The 20,062-nt window shown below is 50.0% G+C and overlaps 1 protein-coding gene across 1 annotated transcript in view; it reads right to left on the reverse strand.

The window, feature by feature from the left end:
- The window catches only part of RYR1 (ryanodine receptor 1), a 129,832-nt gene that overhangs the window by 48,873 nt on the left and 60,897 nt on the right, over positions 1-20,062 (reverse strand). The window contains exons 60-78 of the mRNA XM_070398122.1: positions 19,923-20,044; positions 19,419-19,468; positions 18,708-18,768; positions 18,379-18,617; positions 16,706-16,787; positions 15,998-16,128; positions 15,451-15,783; positions 14,363-14,603; positions 12,415-12,502; positions 12,218-12,310; positions 10,533-10,703; positions 8,938-8,997; positions 8,545-8,682; positions 4,087-4,199; positions 3,808-3,904; positions 3,452-3,558; positions 1,871-1,922; positions 1,675-1,740; positions 252-351 (exon numbers count right to left, since the gene is read on the reverse strand). Coding sequence (XP_070254223.1) covers positions 252-351; positions 1,675-1,740; positions 1,871-1,922; positions 3,452-3,558; positions 3,808-3,904; positions 4,087-4,199; positions 8,545-8,682; positions 8,938-8,997; positions 10,533-10,703; positions 12,218-12,310; positions 12,415-12,502; positions 14,363-14,603; positions 15,451-15,783; positions 15,998-16,128; positions 16,706-16,787; positions 18,379-18,617; positions 18,708-18,768; positions 19,419-19,468; positions 19,923-20,044 — 2,344 coding nt within the window. The remainder of the gene's footprint in view (positions 1-251; positions 352-1,674; positions 1,741-1,870; positions 1,923-3,451; positions 3,559-3,807; positions 3,905-4,086; positions 4,200-8,544; positions 8,683-8,937; positions 8,998-10,532; positions 10,704-12,217; positions 12,311-12,414; positions 12,503-14,362; positions 14,604-15,450; positions 15,784-15,997; positions 16,129-16,705; positions 16,788-18,378; positions 18,618-18,707; positions 18,769-19,418; positions 19,469-19,922; positions 20,045-20,062) is intronic.

Genomic DNA, 20,062 nt, shown 5'->3' on the forward strand with positions numbered 1-20,062 from the left:
CCATCCACCAGAAAACAGCCAATGCAGGGGATGTGAGAGAAAGGGTTGGAGGAGGGTGGAAGTGTGATAGTGACGGAAGATGAGCAAGAAATCACAAGGCAAGTGAAACATGCAAGGGCTGGTGTGTGTGTGCAAACCACAGGCATGCAGGGGTGGGAGAGTGTGCCGCCGGGTCCACAGGAAATGTGGGCTGGGGAGAGTGAAAACAGGATGAGTGTGCTCAGGAGGAGCCGGATGCTTGTGGAGGGCACCTTTGCAGGCACTGATCATCTGCAGCACCATCTCCGCCGCCCCTCGGTTGTGCAGCCGTGCCTGCTGGTACAGGAGCCTCTGCTTCTCCATCTCTTTCTCCTGGGGCAGAGCCAGGCCCATGGTGCCAAGTGAGTCCAGGCTCACCAGCCTAGCCTTTCCCTCCTCCCCCCACCCCCACAGCCCTGTCCCTCACCCCTGTGCTCCCTGCTCCAGTCACTGGCTCATTCCTTCAACTCATAAACCTCCTCTATCTCTTGGGAATGAAATCTTAGTGCAGGCCTGGGCATGGTGCAATCTTAACCTGGGCCCACAGACCTTCAAGGGGTCAATGGATAAAATCTGGGAAGTCTGTGAACTCGAATGAGGAAAAAAGCTATATGTTTACTACCCTCTAACTGAAATGTAGCACTTCTTCCCATTATGGATGAGGCCATAAAACATAGCATAAGAATCACAGATGAGCCCTAGCCAGTTTGGCACAGTGGGTAGAGCATCAGTCTGCAGTCACGGGTTCAACTCTGGTCAAGGGCATGTACCTCAGTTGCAGGTTTGATCCCTGGCGCTCCTGTCAGGGCGAGTACAGGCGGCAACCAATCAATGTGTCTCTCTCACATTGATATTTCTCTCTGTGTCTCCCCCTCCCTTTCACTCTCTCTAAAAAATCAATGGAAAATATCCTCAGGTGAGGATTATAACAACAACAAAAAGAATCACAGATGTTTCCATATCACATTTTTGTAGACATCTCAAAATATTGTTTTATTCATCACTACTTATCATTTACAGTAGCTTTTGGACCCACTGTTAGATCTTATTTGATAGATTAATAAAGAAGGGCAGATATTAGTATGTCACAAATTTTTAACATAATATTTTGATAACTACTTCCATATGCTTATTTCCTCTCTTATGAATTCATTTTCTGCATTTAAAAACCTAATTGTGAGAAAGGCTTCACTAGATACCAAAAGGAATTCTGCCTTAGTGATGAATAGGTGGGTTAATCGCAAGTTTACTAGCTCTTTCTCACCGTGTGGCCTTTGCAAATGCTGTTTCCTTACCTGAAACACCTTTCTCCTTTCTTCAACTGGCACACCCCTACTCAGACATCCCTTCCGCTGGCGGGGGGAGCACCGTGGGTGGGCTACCACAGCCCCTGAACTCACCCCTGGGTGCTCTGCTTTCCCAGCCCTGACCCCCCTGCCTGAGCTTCCCTCTTCACCACCATGAATACTCTGTGCTGTTACTGTCTGTGATGCACCTGTCTCCCCAATGGACTGACTTGGTCACTCCTGTGTCCCCAACATCACCCAGCCAGGGCCTGGCTCATAGCACTGCTCTGTGAGTGTATGCTGAATGAATGAGGATGACTGAAGTCAGGGTCCCCCATCCCGTCCTCCAGCTCCTCCTGATCCCACCTACCTCAAATGAAACCTCAACCTCTTCTTCAGCTTCGCCGTTCTCCCCTCCCTCCTCCAGGTGACAGCTCTGAGGATGGGGCATAAGTTAGGGATGATGGGGAACAGAGGAGATCCTCAGTCCACCCCCAGCCCTTTCAGTGGACAGGCATTGCAGCTGAGGAGAAGGGGACCTGCCCTGGATAGGGGCAGGGCCTCACCTTTGCCATGATATCAGCATACGCCATGTACAGGTAATCCTCATCCAGTTTGCTGAGGAAGTAATTGGGGAGATAGTCAGGCCCCAATGGAGAGGACCCCCATCTTATAGCAGCTTCCAGATTTCCTTTGGAAAGCCAGCCCTCCCCATGCTCAGCCTGTGTGGTTCACTCAGGGTAAATTGGCCATTGTCAGAGTGGGTCTGTGATGAAGACTGAGCCAATCAGTACTTTTTTTCTGCTTGGCCACAGTAAGAGGCTAGAGATGGTCCAGTGGAACTCATTTGGGGAATTTTGCTGAAGCTATTGGTAGAGTTGTTCCCTTTCCACTGGGGTTGCTAAAATGGTGTGATGGAAGCCTGGAGTTTCTGGGTCCATCTTACCACCCTGAACAACTATGACCAGCCACTATATCCTTGGGTCATCTCAATACTACTACTACTACTACTACTACTACTACTACCACTACTACTAGCAATGGCCAAGACCTATTTTTTACCCTATGTTAATCCCTGTTCTAAGTGATATATATATATATATATATATAAATTCTCACAATAATCTTATTAGGTAGGTGCATTACTAGCCACATTTTACCAGTGAGGAAACTGGGGCTCAAAGATCCTTCCTGGCCAAGATCACACAGCTTCTACTAGGGTTCAAACCTGGATAGTCTAACTCCAGAGTCATCGCTTTCCCAGGACACTAAACTTCCCAGCCTTCCTTGCTGCTTTGGTAGCCTGATGCCAGAATTCTGGCCAATGAGATCTGTGCAGAAGCCCACCAAGGAGGGCTTCTCTCCTTGGATAAAAAGATCTTGGCCTTCCATAGAGGAAAAAAATTCTCTTTCCTTCTCTCTGCCTGGCATGTGGTCATGTCTGGAAGTTTAGCATCCATTTTGGGACCACAAGACAAAAGCTCAGAATGGCAGTACAGAAAGCCTGAGCAAGCCTGTCAGCTTGAATGACTGTGACTGTCATTGTGTCACTGCCTAGCCCTGGACTTTCTACCTCCTGACTTCATGTTATGTGAGAAAAATAAATCTCTGTGCTGCCATTTCCTTGTCCACAAAAAGGAGTTGATAATAGTGTCTATTTTACAGTGTCAAGATAAATGAGAGGATATAGATGTCAAGTGCTTAGCATGGTGCCTACACATAAGCACTTGATAAATGTCACCTGTTAGCAGCAGCACCATTACTTCGGTCATTTATTCCCAAGACTGTCATTAGCCCATATGCAGCCTTTGTGTTAATTAGAAAAAGAACCCCGTTCCACACTTCCCTCTGTTGGAAATTTGTCATAATTTACTGATTTGTTCCTACAGTATACTGATTTTGTTTGAGCAAGATGCTTTCTTCTAAAAATGTCAAAATCAATATTGCCTGAGATGTGAAACCTTCAAAGATGCCCTTGTGAGTGCTCTGCCTGCACAGTGGTACACGGTGGCCCTGCCTATCCTGGTAAAGTGACATTGAGAGATCAGCTCCCCTAGGACACAGAAGGTCTCTCTTGAGAAACAGGGAGGTTGCTGGGGGCAGGGAGGTAGTGGGTTCTTTTCCCAAGACCTATGAAGGGTCCTCACCTCTTTTCAGTCAAGGCAGTGCGGCTAAAGTGCAGGACCAGTTGGTGCAGGGGGTCTGGCTTCTTCTCCTCCACTTCTTCCTCTTCCTCCTCCTGCTCCCCAGCTTTCTGGGGGAAGGAGTGGGGTTGGGGAAGGGGCTTCCAGAGTCCCCTCCTGTCTCCTCCATAGCCCTGACTGGCTGGATTTTTTTCTCACATGCCCCACATCCTGCACCCTTCCCTGGTTCTGCGCAAGCCAGAGGCACCTTTCTCATACTTCTCAGTGTGAAGGGTGACCCCTGGAGATGTGCAAGAGGCAGGCTCAGCCCCAGCCCTATCCAGCTCTGCCCCCACACTCCCAGGCAGGCCCCAGCTCACTGAAAGGTCATCTATCATGCGGTCCTCAAAACTGTGGTCTTCAGTCAGGATCCATGTGGCCTTGTACCTCTCCAGGAACATATTACTTGCCCGGTGCCTGCAAGGGAAATGTGTGGAGTGACAGTGGGACCTTCTCTCCTCTGCTTCCTCTGACCTCCCACAAAGCTGCCTCACCAACCATTCCTAAAGAGCCCATCATATTGGCCCTCCATCCTCCTGCCCTCTCAGCCACCCTTTCTTCGAGGTCCCTTTAGCTCCCCTCCACCCTAGGTGTCTTACGTGGGCAGGTTGTACAGGGGGGTCATGCGGAAACAGGCAACGACCGCCCTCCGGCGCTGCTTGGACAAGAGCTTGTGCCACACAGCCTTCTTGGACTTGTAAGGGTGCTCGACCTGGGGGCAGAACAATGTCATGTCCCCAGACTCTGCCCCTGGCCTGATTCCCACTTCCAGCCTGAGTGAAACTGCCCATCTGTGCCCAGGTCCGACTAACAGGGCCGAAGAAACACTTTGGTTCCACTGACAGAGTCAAGGTTCTAACCTGGTCTCTGCTTCCAGACCAAAATTTCTCTCCTAGGCCCCACCAACAGACCGAGGGTTTCTACCCAGGCTCCGCCCCTAATTCCAAGGTCCTTCCCAGGAGTCAAGTAGTCTCCATAAGGCCCCACTACCTGAACCAATGTTCTGTCCTGGGCCCAAGATTGAGTGCACTGATTCAAGTTTCCATTCTAAGCCTCAATTTATTTATTTATTTATTTATTTATTTATTTATTTATTTATAATTCACCTTAACATTAGACTTAGAAAAAAAACTTAAAAAATGTTTTTTTTATTGATTTCAGAAAGAGGAAGTGAGAGGGAGAGACATCAATGATGAGAGAGACTCATCCATCGGCTACTTCATGCATGTCCCTTACTGGGGATCGAGCCCTCAACCGGAACATGTGCCCTGACAGGGAATCGAACTGTGACATCCTGGTTCATGGGACCAAGATGGCAGCACTTACATATGTAAGTGCCTGTACCCACTGCTTCCCACACCCACATGAAAATTACACCTAAAATACAGAACAATCATCATCCAGAACCGCCTGAAAGCTGGCGGAATGAAAGTTCTACAACTAGAGAAGTAAAGAAGAAAGCACCCTGAGACTGGTAGGTGGGGTGGTGGCAGGGATCAGGTTGGACCGACACCCAAGTGTGTAAATTTTTTAATCGGGTGGGAGATCATCTTTGCGGAGGCTCCCCATAAGGAGCAAGGGGTCTCAGCCCCACACCAGACTCCAAGCCCAAGCTCCCAGAGCTGGGAAAAGAAGTCCCCATAACTATGGGCTGTAAAAACCAGCAGGGATTGGAGCCCAGTAACACGGAGGCTGCTGAAGACCCAGCTGATCCTCTTAAAGCACCTGCCTGTACATGAATTGAATTTACAAGGTCCTACTTCCTCTGAGCTCCAGCGCCAAGACAAGTCTCTAGGGGACACAGACACATATGGAAAGGAACTGGATTGTCTGGCATCAGGGCAGGAACTCAGAGGCGGCTTTCTCCCAGTCAGAGGTGCTAACAGGTGTCATTGTCCCTGTGTTGGGACCTCCCCAGTTGCACGGCTGACTGGCAGCCAAATATGTTTGCTCTATCACCCTGGTGATTCTCTGAGACCACCGTCCCATCCAATTTTCAGCCCACCCAACCTTTGTGCAGTAGCTTTTGCATATGAATGGCCTGTCTTTGCTTAGGCTTCAGACTTTGCTAAACTCTCTCAAACAAGCTTCAATGGGGTCAGGGAGCCCCAAATATATCAGTAAAAGCCCAACACCCAGCACTAGCACCAGCCTGCCTTGCTTCACAGCTGAGCCTCGTTTGGACACTTCCAAAACAGATACAAATAGGGGGAATCTGCAGATAGGTGGCCCCAGGCAGTGGTTGACTTTGCACCTCCCTAGAGACCAAAGAGCCAGTATACCCAGTGGTCAGTGTCAGACCATACCAGATTACGACTCTATGCATCCATGAGCGACACACTCAAGGGGCAGACTCAGTGAGCACCAAAGTCCCACTAAAGCAAGTCCTGCTCCTTAGGGGTGTCTCCTGCACAGCAGCTCTTCTATTGTAGTCACAGCTGGTCCTCACAGCCAATTGGCCTGGAGGTCTATTCCTCCCAATGACACCAACAGCAATCAAGGTTCAACTACAACAAGACTGTGCACAAGCCCACAAAGGGGTGCACCTAAAGTGCCCAGCTCAGGTGACTGGGGAAGCTAAGCCACTGGGCCCTATAGGACACCTACTACACAAGACCACTCTATCAACTCAAGGAGACATAGCAGCTCTACCCAATACATAGAAACAAACACAGGGAAGCAGCCAAAATGCAGAGACAAAGAAACATGTCAACAATGAAAAAAATAGAAGGAAACAAACTACTGGATATAGAATTCAAAACCATGTTATAAGGTTAGTCAAGAGTTTTCTGAGATCTTCAAGGAACTTAGTGAGACTTTCAAGGATCTCAGTGAGAATGCCAAAAAGCAAACAAACAAACAAAAAAAGGAAATGAACCAGTCAGAAATTGAGCATACACAGGCTGAAATAAGGAATAATATATAGGGATTCAACAGTAGAGTAGAGGATCTCGAGAATCAAATCAATGATTTGAAATATGAGGAAGCAAAAAACACCCAATCAGAAGAGCGACAAGAAAAAAGAATCCAAAAAATATGAAGATAGTATAAGGAGCCTCTGGGACAATTTCAAGTGTACCAATATTTGCATTATGGGGGTGCTAGAAGAAGAAAGAAAGCAAGATATTGAAAACCTATTTGAAGAAATAATTACAGAAAACTTCCCCTACCTGGTGAAAGAAATAGACTTACAAGTCCAGTAAGCACAGAGAATCCCAAACAAGGGAACCCAAAGAGGCCTCACCCAAGACACATTTTATTAAAATGCCAAGGGCTAAAGACCAAGAGAGAATCTTAAAAGCAGCAAGAGAAAAACAGTTAACTACAAGGGAGTGCCCATAGGACTGTCAGCTGTTTTCTCAACAGAAACTAAGCAGGCTATAAGGGAGTGGCAACAAATATTCAAAGTGATGAATAGCAAGGACCTACAACCAATATTACTCTATCCAGCAAAGCTCTCATTTAGAATTGAAGGTCAGATAAAGAGCTTCACAGATAAGAAAAAGCTAAAGGAGTTCATCACCACCAAACCGTAGTACATGAAATGTTGAAGGGTATTTTTAAAGAAGAGGAAGAAGAAGAAGAAGAAAAAGAAAAAGATAAAAATATGAACAATAAGCCAAAACCGGTTTAGCTCAGTGGATAGAGCGTTGGCCTGCGGACTGAAAGGTCCCAGGTTCGATTCCAGTCAAGGGCATGTACCTGGGTTGCGGGCACATCCCCAGTAGGAGATGTGCAGGAGGCAGCTGATCGATGTTTCTCTCTCATTGATGTTTCTAACTCTCTATCTCTCTCCCTTCCTCTCTGTAAAAAATCAATAAAATATATTTAAAAATATGAACAATAAAAAGGCAATCCTATATAATAAAAGGCTAATATGCAAATCAACTGAATGGCAGAATGACCAGTCGCTGTGACTTGCACTGACCACCAAGGGGCAGACACTCAACACAGAGGCTGCCTCCTGGTGGTCAGTGTGCTCCCATAAGGGGAGCACTGCTTGGCCAGAAGCCAGGCTCACGGCCAGAAGCCCTGTGGGGAGCGGGCCTACACCGGCAGTCAGACATCCCCTGAGGGCTCCTGGACTGTGAAAGGGTGCAGGCCCGGTTGAGGGACCCCCACCCCCGCCAGTGCACGAATTTTGTGCACCAGGCCTCTAGTAAATACATATCTGTCAACAATTGAATCTAAAAAGCAAAATAAACAAATAAGAAATCTAATAAACAGAATAAACTGATGAATAAAATAGAATCAGAGGCATGGAAATGGAACAGACTGAAGATTCTCAGAGGGAAGGTGGGTAGGGCGTGGGAAGAGATTAAACAAAGATCTTATATGCATACTAGAGGCCCGGTGCACAAATATGTGCACGGGTGGGGTCACTCAGCCTAGCTGGTGATCGGGGCCAATTGAGGCCGTGAGAGGTTTGCTGGTGGGGGGAGGGGCCGTGGGAGGTTGGCTGGCTGTGGGGAGAGCTGGGGCTGCAGGAAGTTTGGCTGGTGGCCCAATCAGGGTCATTGGGGCTGGCAGGCTGGAGGAAGGGACTGCGGGAGGTTGCCTGGCCACAGGAGGTTGATTGTGGGAGCACACTGACCACCAGGGGGCAGCTCCTGTGTTGAGCGTCTGCCCCCTGATGGTCAGTGCATGTTATATCAACTGGTCGACCGGTCGTTCCATTGCTTAGGCTTTTATATGTATAGATATGCATTACCTATGGACACAGACAATAGGGTGGTGAAGACCTGGGGCAGGGTGGGAACTGGGTGGAAAGGGGTGATGGGGGGAAAAAGAGGGACATCTATAATAATCTTAACAATAAAGATTAATTTAAGAAAAAAGGCTCAACCACTGAGCCCTACTGGCTGTGCCTAAGCCTCGATTTAAACTCAAGATTCCGCAGAAGCTCCACCCACAGACCCAAGACCACCCCTTGCCCCCCCTCCCCCAAAAGCCCAGGTACACCCTCAGGCCCCGCCCACAAACGTAAGGCCCGCCCCTTGTCCGGCCTGGAGATCATAGCTCGGCAACTCAGCAGTAAGACCCCGCTGGCCGCCCACCTGCTCCAGGTGGTAGAGCACCGCAGACACTTCCTGGACTCTGCGCACGATCTTTTCAGGGTCGTCCGCGTCCTCCTCGCGGCCTGGGAGGCCCCGGTACAGGGCCATCTGCCATCGCAGAGAAGGGGAGCCCTCCACCTGAGAGGAGGAAGAACAGTGGGCTGGAGTGAGCCTGTCCGCAAGGCTCTCCCTCCGCCTGGCTTCTGGCGGGGTAGGGTGGGGTGGGGTGGGGAATGGCCCTGCACGCAGTGTCTGCTCGGTCCTGCTGGGCCCCTTTCAATCCAGTGGGAAGTGAGTACAAGGTCCCTCTTCCGATGCCTGGTACATAGTAAGTGCTCATAAGTTGGCTCTTTTTGTTGCTGGTATCCCAATGTGCGGATTAAGGAGGCCTACCTTTCCTTGAAGGTGAAGATTGTTATGCAGAAATTCCCGGACCTCCTCATCCGTGTCTTTCTGGGGGGAAACATGGCCAGACTGGGTCACTCCGGAGGACTCAGCGCCTCCTTGACCCGTAACCCTTCCCCTTCTAGACCTGTCATCCCAGCAACTGGTGGGAGGCTTGTGTAGGGAGGATGGGTGAGAAACTTGAAAGGAATCAGAGATCAGGAGTGATCGGAGGGGAGTCCTAGAGGCCACAGAGGCACCTTGAAGAGACAGTAAAGATTAGAAGGGCCTCTTGGGGGTGTGAGATTAGGTAGAAGGTGACAGGATAGCCTCAAAGGTCAAATAAGACCACAGAGGGATTATTGGAAGTCAGAGGAGGGTCAGAGTGGGACTGCAAGTAAGTGGGAGATGGATAGGGTGTATCTGATCAGATGGGGTGAAGGAGGTTATAAGGAAAATGGCTAGGTTAGTAGAGGTCATGGGAGATCAACTATATCAACCAAGTCATGGGTAGGGTTTACACAGGCCAAAGGAGGGGTCAGTAGTGTGGGGGTTCCTTAGAGTCCCAGGAGAGGGGGGCCCTCAAGGACCAAGTTGAGAGGTCAAAGAGTTCTTTGGGGTCTTGGCAGGACTCAGCAAGGTCCTAGGAGGAGCCCGAGGTCCTGAGGGAAGGATACCAGGGGAAGTCAGTGAGCGTAGTAAGTTGTAAGGTTACTCAGCAGGGTCCTGGGGGAGGTTTTAGAGGTCTCGGGATAGGATCCTCTTAGGTTCTTGTGGTGAAAAGGATCAGGGGTGGGGGAGGGTGTTATTCCATACAAGGGGTAAGTGGGGTCCTGGGAGGCCTCCTTTAAGTCCCAGAGGGCTTAGAGTTCAGGGGCAGGGTCAATTGATCCCGTGGATTCTTGGAACCTCAGAAGATTGTTCATAGACCTGGGGAAGGGGCCATTAGGATTCTGCAGGGCTACTTAGGGTCACAGGTGCTCACTGGGCCCCTGAGAGTTTTGAGGGGTTTAGATGAGCGTCAAGAGAGGCCAGAGGGAGGGTCCAGCATCGTCCTAAGGGAAAGAGGTGATGAGCTAGAGAGCTCAATGGAGACCCAGAGGTTCAGGGGAAGGCCAGTGGGATCATGAGGGGCTCATTGCTCATTGGGTCCCGAGGAGTTTAGGGAGGTCCTGGTGGAGGGCTCAGAGGAGTCTCACTGGTGCTAATGGTATCTTGGGTGGGGTCCTCAGGGTCATAATGGGTTTGGCATGGTCCTGGGGGAGGGTGTTCAGTTGGATCCCTAAAGGCTCAACGTGGTCCTTCTAGGCCTGTCAACCCAGCAGCTGGTGGAAGGCTTATGTGGGGAGGATCGGAGAGGGTCTTAGTAGTATTTCTGGGTTTCAGTGGGGTCCCAGGTAGGGTCCTTAGGTCCCAGGGCTCTGGCAGTTTCTTGAGTGGGGTCCTTAACATCCTAAGGGGTCCAGTGAGTCCTCAGGGTCCTAGAGAAGGATTCAGTAGGGTCCTAAGGGAGGGCTCCCAGTGGGCTCCTGGGGTCTTGGGGGCTTGGTGTAGGGTGCTGAGTGGGATCCTGGCAGATTCCCAGAATGGGGTCCGGCAGGCACCAAAGCATAGCGGGTCTTGGCCAGCGCAATGAGGTCCTGGTCAGTGGGTGCACACATGTTCAGGCCGATAGGCAGCATCTTCTTGAGTGTGGCCACAATCAGCGATGTCTGCACAGAGTACCGGTCCCCCCTGCGCTTCTTCTTGGTGCGTTCCTGGTCTGAGCCACCTGACTGTGGGGACATGGGGCTCAGCACCAGCATGAATGCCAGCCCAGCCCCATGCTTGGTTCCCACCCCAACAGCCATCGCCCCAGTTCCCACCCCAGTCCTTGCTGATCTTTCACCAGATGCCCAGCCCTGACCCTCCTAACCCCAGCCCCTATCCCAAATTCCTAACTTCTGTCCCAAACCCTTACAGATTCCCCCAAATTCCAGGCCTTTCTCAACCTCTGGAGGTCTTCTCCCAAAATCCCCTAAGAACTCTCAGTACAACATCTCTCCAAAAAACATGCACAGCCCCACACTTCATATCTCAAGACTGAGTTCCCAAGGATGAAACAAAGATGAGACAAGAGAAGTTGGAAGAAAAAGACACTGAGAGACTGAGATGGACAAGAAAACAGGAAGAGAGAAGATGCCAGAGAGATCCAAAAAGATCTGGGAACAGAAACACGGGCATGGAGTCCCATAGCCATGTTCTGAGCCTTGGTGCAGACCTATGGTCAGGACCACCCCAGTCATGCCAATGAGAAGCCCAGGTGACAAGCTTTGGCCAGAGCCACATCCACACCAGCTCGAAATATGGAGGCTGTTCATGCATCTGAGTCCTTGCAGAGTCCTGGGCCAGGGGCCACAGGCCAAATGCCATCAGCGGCTCAAAAGGATAAGACTGTTGACCAAGGTCACATAGCCAACTGTCAGAGTCAGGATTCTAACCCAAGTCTCTCTCATTCCAGAGCCCAAGTCTTAAACTCAGCATGCACGTGCCTGTCCCACCCTCATTCCCATTCCTCACAGCCTCAGCCCACAATGGACCTTAGCCCACAATGCTTTGATGCTTTGGGGAAAGCTGAGAGGTGGGGGTTTTTTTTTTTTTCAACGAAAGTTAAAAAAAAAAAAAAAAGTAAATTTGCTCAAAGCTGAGGGTTGGGAAGGGAATGGATGATTGGAGACAGGGAGGAATGGGGAGAGAAAGAGGATGGTAGCTGGGAGCCAAGGATGAGGGGTGAGGAATAGGGACAGGGGTTTTCTGGAGGGGTGCAGATGCTGGGGTTTGTGGGGAAGAAGGTATTAGCCAAGAGTCATGCGGAAGGTTCCAGATGAGGGGCTGACCTGTACGTCTCCTGCCTGTTTCATCAGATGGCAGACAGAGACAAAAAGGGTTACCCCAGTCCCTCAGAGAACCCCAGACCTAATTCCAAGTTGACCTAACCCAAGCTCTCTGCCCACCGGACATGCATCCCCTTGTAGGGCATTCCCAGACCTTGACTCAGGGTGGGTGGGTTTGTCCTTTAGATTGAACCCTGTAGAGGGCAGTTCTGAGAGGTATAAGGGGAGAGGAGAGGGGGCCCTGGGGTAATGGGGATAGGAGGAAGGAAATGCAAGATGAGAGGGGACAAAGCTGTGAGGGCTGCAGGGAATGTGACCAGGACAGGGCAGCCGGCTGGATGAGGAGGGGGCAGGTAGGAAGCCCTTGGGTGTTCCCTCCCTCCCTGCTAAGGCCCCTCCCAGAGCAAAACACCCACCTTGGCCATTTTGCTCTTGTTGTCGGCAGTCAGAAACGACATGTTGTTGATCTCATTCTGGACCACGAAATTCTGCTCCTCACGCTTGAAGTTCTGGTGGCAGAGGCAGTACTGGGGTCAGGCAGGGTCGGGGGAGGGCATCTCAGGGCAGCAGCTTCTCAGGTATGAAGAGGAGCAGGGAGTGAGCAGGGACTCACGTGGGACTTGCACCAGTAGATAAAGATCTCGCCCACCATCCTGAACAGCTCTTCAGCGTTGGGATTGGGCTCCGTCAGCCAGTGTGCCCTGGGCAGCAGGGAAAGGGCTGGTGAGGGATGGGGTGAGACACCCAGGAGGGGGGCTACACAAGAGATCTTAGGGGAGAGGGTCAGGGGGACCAGGAGACTCCAAAGGGAGGGCTGGAATTTTCTGGGTAATCTGGCCATTTGGATTATTTAAAGTTGATAAATGACCATTCCTTTACAAACTTTTTTCTTTCTCTATTGAAATGTAACATGCACAGTGCTGGTGATGCTCAGCGTAGGGAGGACAATGGCTGGGAATCCCCTTTGTTTCCTGGGTGTGAGGACAGCCCTGGAGTCACCACCACAGGGACCTTTAGCTCTACTTTGTCCTGGAGAGAGGGAGGGATTGCAGGGAGGAGGGGGACAGGGACATTTTTAAAGCCGGGAAAGAGCTGAGCCTTTGGGTTTGCTTTTTTACTCTTGGAGTGAAATTGTGTAAGATAATGACACATAACTTTCCCACCCTAAATTATTTCAGCTCTGTCAGTAGCTGATGCAGGATTCAGTTTGTAACTGTTTTATTCCATGCTTTAGCTGTAGGTTGGAAATGTTCTCTCCTACAGAGCAGGCACTGGGAGCAGAATAATAGACCCATTAATTATAAATTTATGCTTTAAGGTTTTTTAAATCTGGTTTTTTATGTTCCCTCGGTAAATTTAAGAGTTTTTTTATATGTAAACCTAAAGCAATCAAAAGTTTCTACTTAAACTTTGTTTGCAACTCCTTGAATGAGAAGATTGAATTTATAGTTAAATGCACTATTGAGATTTTTTAATGAGGCAAATAAATTTTTTCTACAGTTAAAAAAAGAAATATAACATGCATATAAAGTGTCAACTTGATGAAATATCACAAAGTGAACACACTTGTGTAACCAACCACCACCCAACTCAAGAAATAGAACATTTCCAGTCCCCAGAACTACCCTTGTGTCCCTCCCAGCCACTCCCACTTCCTTCCTCTTGAAAAAATGACCCTTATCTTGACTTACAGACCATGAATTATTTTTGTCTGTTCTTGAACGTTACATAAATAGATGATATGATATGTACTATTTTTTATTTTATTTTCCTGGCTTCTTTTATTCAACCTGATGTTTGTGGGATTTATCAACGTTGTGTGTTGTGACTTTGTTCATTTGAATTATTGTGTAATATTCCACTGCGTGAATATACCACAATTTACTTGTTCAAACTCTTTGACCCAGCTCTCCCACTCCTAGGAATCTGCCCTATAGCAGTACCCACTGGTGAGCAAAAAGATGGATGTGCAAGGATGCATCCAGCATGCATACCACCACTTCCTTTTCTGCTCCCAGGACAACCTTAAAATCTTTCCCAACAAGGATGGAACTGGAGTTGAAACTCATTTACTATCCCTGAATTAGGCTGCACGTAGGAGTCAATAATTCTTTAAACAGTTTCTGAATTTAGAGAGACATTAGCAGTTGGTTGATGCCTGCACTTGCCCTTTTATTAAAGATCTATGTTTCTGGGGGAATGAGACTGGTCACATCTGGACTATCTTTCTTCTCCCAATGACAGAGAAAGGCCTAATGATTGGGCTTTGCTGCACAAATATCAGCCACCTCATCTACCCAAGCCTGGAGGCCCAGTGCTGGAGAGAAAAGCAGGGCTCCTTATAGCCGACATTGCAACCGTACAGGGGCTCAGATTCAGGACGGGCAAAGGGGCAGGAAGGGAGCAAATCCAGTGGGTTGGATTTTGTTGAGCCAGAAGCATTGGGGTTGGAGTCAGTAGGTTGGGTGAGAATGGCAAGAAGTTTATAGCAAGTCAGAAGGGATTCAGGAAAGCCAGAGGTTAGGCTGAGGTATATGGGGGGACAATGGGGACATGCTGACCTGTTGTTGTCCACGTAGCGGATGAGCAGTGGATAGAGGGCATACAGGTCCCGGCAGAGCACAGAGAACTCGTCCCGCACGAGGAGCTCACCCTCCTCGGCCTCTGCCTTGGCCTCCAGGCGCAGCTGCTCCTCCTCGGCCACCACCTTCCCCGCCCGCTTGCGCAGCCGCCCAATGGTTGGGATAAAGTGTGAGTGCAGGAGCTCCGGCCGGGCCCGGCTCACAATGGGCTGGGCAAACACTGCAGGAGCAAAGTGGGGACACTCATTGCTGGCCAGCCTCTAACTCCAGCATCTGACCTATGACCTCTGTTCCCATCCCATGACTCCTCTGACCCAGCAGCTATCATTGACCCCAGCCTGACCCTGGCTTCTGACTCCAGCATTTATCTCTAATCCCACTTCTGACCTTGGGCCGTGACCTACAACATAGTCCCTGAATCCTGATCCCAACCATCACCCATAACCTGAACCTGTGATCCCAGCCTAACACATGTGCCTGACCTGTGACCCCAACTGATATCTTACCCTAGCCTGTAACCTCTCACCCGTCTTTAACCTCTGACCTGGTCCCTACCTAGACTCTTCCTCACGACATGATTTCTTACTATGGCTTCTTACCCCAGCCTTTGGCCTCTGATCCTGGCCTCCGATTCCAGCCTCAACCTCTAGTTTGAACCAATTTTTGACATAGAACTTCTAAACCAGGAATCCCAACCCTTTAAGGACTAATGTCTTGACCTCTTACCTATAACCCATCCTTATCAGGAACCTCATCCTCTGACCATTTGCATAAGGAACTCAGGCTTCTGACCCAGTTCCTAAATCCTGATCTAACCCACTCCCAGGTTCCAGAAATTCAGAATCCAGCCTGGAGGACTCCCCGGACTCATCCTTTCAGCCCTGAGCCTCTCACCCCTTGTGATGACCCTTGACCTTCAATCCCGAAAAAACCTAGACTCTGACTCCTCCCAACTCCCAGGAGACCATGGAGCCCGGGATCTCCCTCTCAGACCGTTAGGTCAAGGGGTCCCAGCCCCTAGACCCTGGCCCCAGCCCTCCGAAGCTTAGTGCCCCCCCCACACCCACCAGCAAGCCGTTTCATCCACGAGGCCTCGTCAATGCCCAGGTTATTGACGATGATTCGAAGGATATTCCCCAACAGGGAGTTGAGGTGGTCAGAGGTGACAGCTGTGCAGGGTGGGAGGACCCCAGCAGGCAAGGTGGGTGGGGGCACCTCAGGCCCGCGCTCCCACCAGCGGGGCAGGTAGCTGCACAGCATGGGAAGGGTGATCTCGATGACATGTGGCATCTCTGTGTAGCGGGCCCCCGACTCGGCCAGCCCTCCGATGTCTGCCATGAGCCGCTCCAGCACTGGGATGTCAGGACACATCTCCTCCACGCTGTTGGGGAGCCCCAAGACTGGGGTACAGGGAGGGATCAGGGCATGCCAACCCATCACCCTCAGACCTCAGTGTCCACACCACATACTAAGGTCCCCCATAAGCCCTGGGATTCCCCAATCTGGAGCACATCCAAGCTTGGGAATCCTCAGTCCCTCAGAGCCCAGATTGGGCCACACTGCTCCCAATGTGGACTGGAACCCTGACAGCTGCCCTAGCCCCACACAACTTACTGGCCCGCTCCCGGGGAGACTTGGTGGTGTACACTGAGTAGGCATTATACTCGTTCAGCTGAGGTTCCAGAAATGCCACAGGCATGGCCGCTGCCAGGCAGGCCAGGCACTCCCCGAGGGCTGGCCGTAGCCTGAAAGAGGATGCTCCTTAGCTCCCATGCCCTTCGCCTGGACCTGGGTCCCAGCCCCAGCCTCCACAGAAGGGACTCTCCCCAGAACCCTTTGGAGCAGAGTGCTGCTCACCAGTGGGCACAGATATGGCCTTTTTCTCAGGCTTCCTGAATGCCCTCTTGCTCCACCTGTGATCTTGGCTCAGGAGAGCCCACATGAGCACTGCCAGGGCCCCCCCAGTGCCCCAATGTGCTATGGCTCCTGTGTGCTACCCTCGTTTTTGCAAGCCCCTTGTCAGGGCAAGCTTGTTCCTCAGCAAAGAACACCCTGGCATCTGGGCCAGCAGGAGCCTGGTCATCCCCCCACCCCACTCAGCCCCCACCCGCAGCCTGGAGGCCTCCATTTCCTTTGCTGGCCTTCACCTGAGTGCCCTCATGTGGCCTCCTTGGGGAACTGCATCTGCCACAAAGTGTGGCTGTTGAAGACTTTGAACATCTCCCCTGCTTTTCACTCACCCCTAATCTTCTCTTGCGCCCTCCCCTCTCTGAGGCCCCAGAGTGCTCATTCCAGCCCCAAACTATGATTGTTCCCTCTTACTTTTCCACATAAGAGTTTCTGGTTGTTCCCAGAGAGTAGATGCTGCACAGTGTTCGGTAGCATGAGACCTGGACGTCATCCACTGAGAGAGAGAGAACAAGGGTGGAGGATGTGCCCACCACACCAGTGCCCCAAACCCCTCCCTTATATCCAAATGGTGGGTAAGAGCTGCCTGCCATTTACTAGTTTTGTGACTTGAGCAAATACCACTCTCTTGGCCTGTTTTCCTATCTGTAAAATGGAGATAATTATAGTATCTTCCTCATGAGGGTTATTGTGAGGATAAAACCAGTTAATACTTGGAAAGCAATTAAAACAAGGCAAACAGCAAGCACTCGATAGAGGACTCATGGATCTCTTTGATGATAGTGATGGATACTCTCCAGAAAAATGCAAACACACATGCAATCCTGGCTAGAATTTTAGGTTAGCCACCCATCCTCTTTGGATGGTCAGGTTAAGAATCTCATCAAGTTCACAAATGTCACAAGGCAAAAAGAGGGCAGGGGGACTGTCCTAGATTGAAAAGAGACTATAAAGCCATGAGAGAAACATCACTGGATTCTGAATTTTTAAAAAATCAAAGGCATTTTGAGAGTAATAGGGAAACTTAGATATAGCCAGGTTGGGGGTGATTCTGATATGTGGTTACATGAGAGAAGGTTCTTACTTAGGAGATACAAGCTGAATATTCAGGGTTGGGATGTCACTATGTGTGAAACTCATATTCGAAAGCTCAGAAAAGTCTGCAGATCCTTTCATCCGTAAAGTGAAAGGTAAAGCAAATGGGGCAAGTTCTTAACAATTCTCTTCTGTTGACTTTTCTGTATAGTATTAAAATTTTCAAGTAAAATGGAAATCCCCATTCAAGTTCTACTTTCCTTACTAGGGTTTTTAAAAAAATGTTTTATTTATTTTAGAGATACAGGAATGGAGAGGGAGATAGAAGCATTGATGAGAGAGAAACATCAACATTGATTGATCGGCTCCCCCCTGCAGGGATCGAGGCCCTTGGTAGAATAAACATGGCAGACACTGCTAATTGACTCCCAGCACCTGTTCTTACCTACTATCTGTACTTCTCTTCTTCCTAGACCTCCAATATTTAGCTCTACACATGGCCTCCAAGAATAAAGGCTACTTTCCCAGCCTCCTTTGCAGAAACATGGGCCACATGCTAAGTTCTGGTGGATGGGACTGATGTAAGCAGGAGCGATTCGGACCACTTGTAGGTTGTTCCTTTAAAGTAATTGAAGTGCCCTCCTCTTTGCTTGTTCTCCTCTCCTACTGGTTAGAATAAGGATGTAATGGTGTGCTATCTTGGACCATGTGGATAAAGGCAATATTTCAGAGATAGCAGAGCAACAAAATGAAGGGAACCTGGAGTCCTGACATTATGATCCACTTACAAATAGACTGTTACACAGGACAAAAATATAATTCCATCTCGCTCAAGCTATGTGATTTAGGCTCTGTTGATAGAGCTGCTGAAGTCATCCTAATTAACTCATTCTGTTACCTACTTATTTACTGAATGCACACTTTGCTTATGGCAATAAATCCACTCAATAAATACACATTTAAACACCTGATGATTCTATTGGGCACAGGGATGGGTGATGTTGGCTGAATTGCCCCCCCCCTCCTCCCCACTTAGGGTCAGTAGTCCTTACGGATGACATCATCTCCAAACTGGTGCTGGGCGATGTGCTGGAAGAGGGTGGTGAGGACGGGCAGCAGGGCCACGGTGGTGTAGGTGAGGTTCTGGCCCACACCCTTCACCTGTGTGCGCGCCTGTGACACCTTGCCCAGCCTCAGGTTCTCGACCATCTTCTCGATGTCCTCCGAGGCACTCTCAAAGAAGGAACGGAGGCCAGCCTTCACGATCTCAGGGCCTGACTTCATCACCGTCCTAGGAGGGAAGTGGGGGCACCCAGTTCTAGAGTATGAGAGTTTAGACTTCAGAGAATCTAGGAGTGGGCACCATGACCTGTAGCCCTACCTGGCATCCAGGGAGCGTGCCAGGATGTGAAGACAGTTGACAACAGCTGGGGCATCCGTCCCTGAGGGATGAAGACGAGCTTGGGTGAAGGAAGGACTACAGGACAGTACCTTCATTTACATCAGCAGTTCTCAACCTGTGGATCGCGACCCCTTTGGCGGTCGAACGACCCTTTCACAGGGGTTGCCTAAGACCATCCTGCATATCAGATATTTACATTACGATTCATAACAGTAGCAACATTACAGTTATGAAGTAGCAACAAAAATAATTTTATGGTTGGGTCATAACATGAGGAACTGTATTTAAAGGGCCAGAAGGTTGAGAACCACTGATCTACATCCACCCCAAATTACCTCTCCGCACCCCCACCCAGACTCCCATAGGCTTCCGTTCTTCCCCATCCAGGCCCTGACCCCCCCCCCCCCCTTCCTGACCCTCCACCATCCAGGCCCTGACCCCTTAGGCCTTCACTCTCTGGTGATGAGCCTGTTTTCCCTGTCCTGGCCTGTGAGCTCCATGAGCGCTGGGCCCAAGACTGTCCCAGTCACTGCCCCCAGGTCTACCTAGTCCATGTAGGTTGAGGGGAAGAACACAGTAAAGGTTGTTCAAATTAAGGCATGAACCTGGGCCGTACTTCTTCAGGGTGGGGTTGGTAATGAGGGGAAGAGAGGGAATATTAAGAAGGGCTTAGGGAGCAAAATGACTTACCAAAGAGAGAGACGCGGTGACGAACAAGAGCAGCAAGCTTGCAGAAGAGGCTAATGATAGAGAAAGGACAGGGGAAACAGGGTGCAAAGACTCCAAGGGAACAAGGGCAGTGATGACACAGTTAGAGGAGGCAGGCATAGGGAGAGGACAGAGACAGAGCCACGAGGAGATAGGATGATAGGGAAGAAAAAGAAGAAGACAGGAGGGGTGGGGAGGGCATAGATGAGTAAGCTTGAAAGTAACTGGCAATAACTGGCATGTTGGGGCAGAGTGGGCAACAAATTCATCCCAGTTTGCCTGAAAGTCCCATGTCCTGGGAAACACCTCGGTCTCGGGCACAACAGGACAGTTGGTCACCCTGCCCTTTAACTGCCTCTGCAGATGGAGGTAGTCAGTGCCCGGCCCCCAGGACAGAGCCCCTAAGATCCACGGTAGGAGTATAAGGTCCAGGATTACAATGCTGTGAGGTCATGGGGCTGGGTCAGAGGTCAAAGGGCAGCCCACCTGGTGATCATTTCCTTCTCCTTATTGGAGGCATGGCCACCACTGCCCAGCACTTTGGCCGGAGTGGACAAGAAATACAGGCAGTGGTTGGTGAAATATTGGTTGATCAAAGGGAGCAGGATCTGAAGAGTGAAGGGGGA

The sequence above is a fragment of the Myotis yumanensis genome, unplaced genomic scaffold, assembly GCF_028538775.1.
Source record: "Myotis yumanensis isolate MYYU_CA2020_CCGP unplaced genomic scaffold, mMyoYum1.0.hap1 SCAF_18, whole genome shotgun sequence".
Classification (NCBI taxonomy): Eukaryota; Metazoa; Chordata; class Mammalia; order Chiroptera; family Vespertilionidae; genus Myotis; species Myotis yumanensis.